This window comes from Hoplias malabaricus, chromosome 5, assembly GCF_029633855.1.
Source record: "Hoplias malabaricus isolate fHopMal1 chromosome 5, fHopMal1.hap1, whole genome shotgun sequence".
Lineage (NCBI taxonomy): Eukaryota > Metazoa > Chordata > Actinopteri > Characiformes > Erythrinidae > Hoplias > Hoplias malabaricus.
The window spans coordinates 59,287,899-59,290,398 of NC_089804.1; the positions used below are offsets into that span (position 1 = coordinate 59,287,899).

The 2,500-nt window shown below is 46.5% G+C and overlaps 1 protein-coding gene across 1 annotated transcript in view; it reads left to right on the forward strand.

The window, feature by feature from the left end:
- The first annotated feature begins 1,450 nt into the window (after window positions 1-1,450).
- hdac7a (histone deacetylase 7a) overlaps window positions 1,451-2,500 on the forward strand; it is a 20,461-nt gene continuing 19,411 nt past the window's right edge. The window contains exon 1 of the mRNA XM_066672917.1: window positions 1,451-1,598. Within this exon, the coding sequence (XP_066529014.1) occupies window positions 1,464-1,598 (135 nt within the window). The 5' untranslated portion in view covers window positions 1,451-1,463. The remainder of the gene's footprint in view (window positions 1,599-2,500) is intronic.

Below are 2,500 nucleotides of genomic sequence, written 5' to 3' on the forward strand. Positions count from 1 at the left end.
AAAGCGACTGTATCTTTCAAGGTGGAGCGGTGCGTGTGAGTAAGAAGCGACTGTATCTTTTAAGGTGGAGCGTTGCGTGTGAGTAAGAAGCGACTGTATGTTTTAAGGTGGAGCGGTGCGTGTGAGTAAAAAGCAACTGTATCTTTTAAGGTGGAGCGGTGTGTGTGAGTAAAAAGCGACTGTATCTTTTAAGGTGGAGCGGTGTGTGTGAGTAAAAAGCGACTGTATCTTTCAAGGTGGAGCGGTGCGTGTGAGTAAGAAGCGACTGTATCTTTTAAGGTGGAGCGTTGCGTGTGAGTAAGAAGCGACTGTATCTTTTAAGGTGGAGCGGTGTGTGTGAGTAAAAAGCGACTGTATCTTTTAAGGTGGAGTGGTGCGTGAGTAAGAAGTGACTGTATCTTTTAAGGTGGAGTGGTGAGTGAGTAAGAAGTGACTGTATCTTTTAAGGTGGAGTGGTGTGTGTGAGTAAGAAGCGACTGTATCTTTTAAGGTAGAGTGGTGTGTGTGAGTAAAAAGCGACTGTATCTTTCAAGGTGGAGCGGTGTGTGTGAGTAAAAAGCAACTGTATCTTTCAAGGTGGAGCGGTGCGTGTGAGTAAGAAGTGACTGTATCTTTTAAGGTGGAGCGTTGCGTGTGAGTAAGAAGCAACTGTATCTTTTAAGGTGGAGCGTTGCATGTGAGTAAGAAGCGACTGTATCTTTTAAGGTGGAGCGGTGTGTGTGAGTAAAAAGCGACTGTATCTTTTAAGGTGGAGCGGTGTGTGTGAGTAAAAAGCGACTGTATCTTTCAAGGTGGAGCGGTGTGTGTGAGTAAAAAGCGACTGTATCTTTCAAGGTGGAGCGGTGTGTGAGTAAGAAGCGACTGTATCTTTCAAGGTGGAGCGGTGCATGTGAGTAAGAAGTGACTGTATCTTTTAAGGTGGAGCGGTGTGTGTGAGTAAGAAGCGAATGTATCTTTTAAGGTGGAGCGGTGTGTGTGAGTAAGAAGTGACTGTATCTTTTAAGGTGGAGTGGTGCGTGAGTAAGAAGTGACTGTATCTTTTAAGGTGGAGTGGTGTGTGTGAGTAAGAAGCGACTGTATCTTTTAAGGTGGAGCGTTGCGTGTGAGTAAGAAGCGACTGTATCTTGTTGGTGTCTGAAGTGTAAATTGTCTGTAAGTGTTTATTCACTGTTTGAATTCCCACAGAAACTCATGTGTAACTCGAGCTGTTTAGTTTTGTAGCACTTTCGCTCTGTGTTTACTTTCATGCAGTTAGCGCTCTCCTGAATTTAGAGTCAGTTCCACCTTAAGTAATGTAACTGTAACAGCATAAATAAGTCAGTGTTACCCCCCTATGGAGCAGGAATAGAGCAACATCCTCATCTCGGTTGGTGTAAGTGTTGCAATTTTTTGTTCTGATAAAAATATCTAACCCTCTCTCTCTCTCTCTGCAGACGTGTGTATCGTGTATGTGAGTGTGTGTGATGGATTTGCGTCTTGGAGAGCGTGGGATGCGTCCGGCTGGATCAGAGACGGCTCTGCTCTCACCACTGCAGCGCCCCCTAATGCTCAGCCCCTTCACACCACAACACTGCGCCCAGTACAGCCAGCACATACGGGTAAACACACACACTCACACACACACACACACACACACACACACAGACTTCACCTACCCCCAGTGTGGACACATTTCGCCTTGGAGCAGCTGCACATGAGCCTAAGATTGTCATATATTCTGGCGATGTTCCACGTTATGTCCCTGCTCTACTGGACCCTACTGGACACTGCTGTCCCCCCTGAAATGTATCAGTGTCGTCTCTAACCCCGTCTCTAAGGAGAACAGTGGCCTTTGGAAACCACAACAACGGCGGTGGTAACGTTAAGCGGTGTTTACTCATGGTGTATCGGCGTGTTGTTGTTGTTTGGGACTGAACACAGCTCCGTCATCAGTTCAGACAGATCAGTAGAGTTTGTTCCTTCCTTGTTGCAGCGTCCAGCTCTTGCTGGATTCTTTCGTCGGCCACCGATCCAAGGAGCGTTCGAACCTCTTCAAAAGACCACGGCGTCATTTTACGAGCTGCCGTCGTGAGTCGGATAAAAACAAACGTGATCTCTGCTGCAGCTGGAGATTTTACAGATGGAGAGTTGGTGCTGGTCGTCTGCGTGGCGTGGCGTAGAGTGACGACTCTCTCTGGACGATCAGCGCTCTGCAAGGTTTACACGCCACGGTTTAGTCCCTACTCGACTCGCTCTGAACCACGAGAGAACAGCCACTAAACAAGAACCAGGACCTGATTCACCTGGTGGAGGAGGGGAACAGATGAAGAGAGAAGGGACAGTGGGAAAGTGGCTTGTGTGTGCTCTCTTTCCAGGAGAAAAATGTCCACAAACCTGAGTGTTATACGCCTCTATTTAATGTTAGCTACAGCAGCCTTCAGTGATAACACTGTTTACTTTTAAACAGCTGAAACCAAATATATATTCAATTCAACAAGTGATTTAGTTAAATTTAATTGTC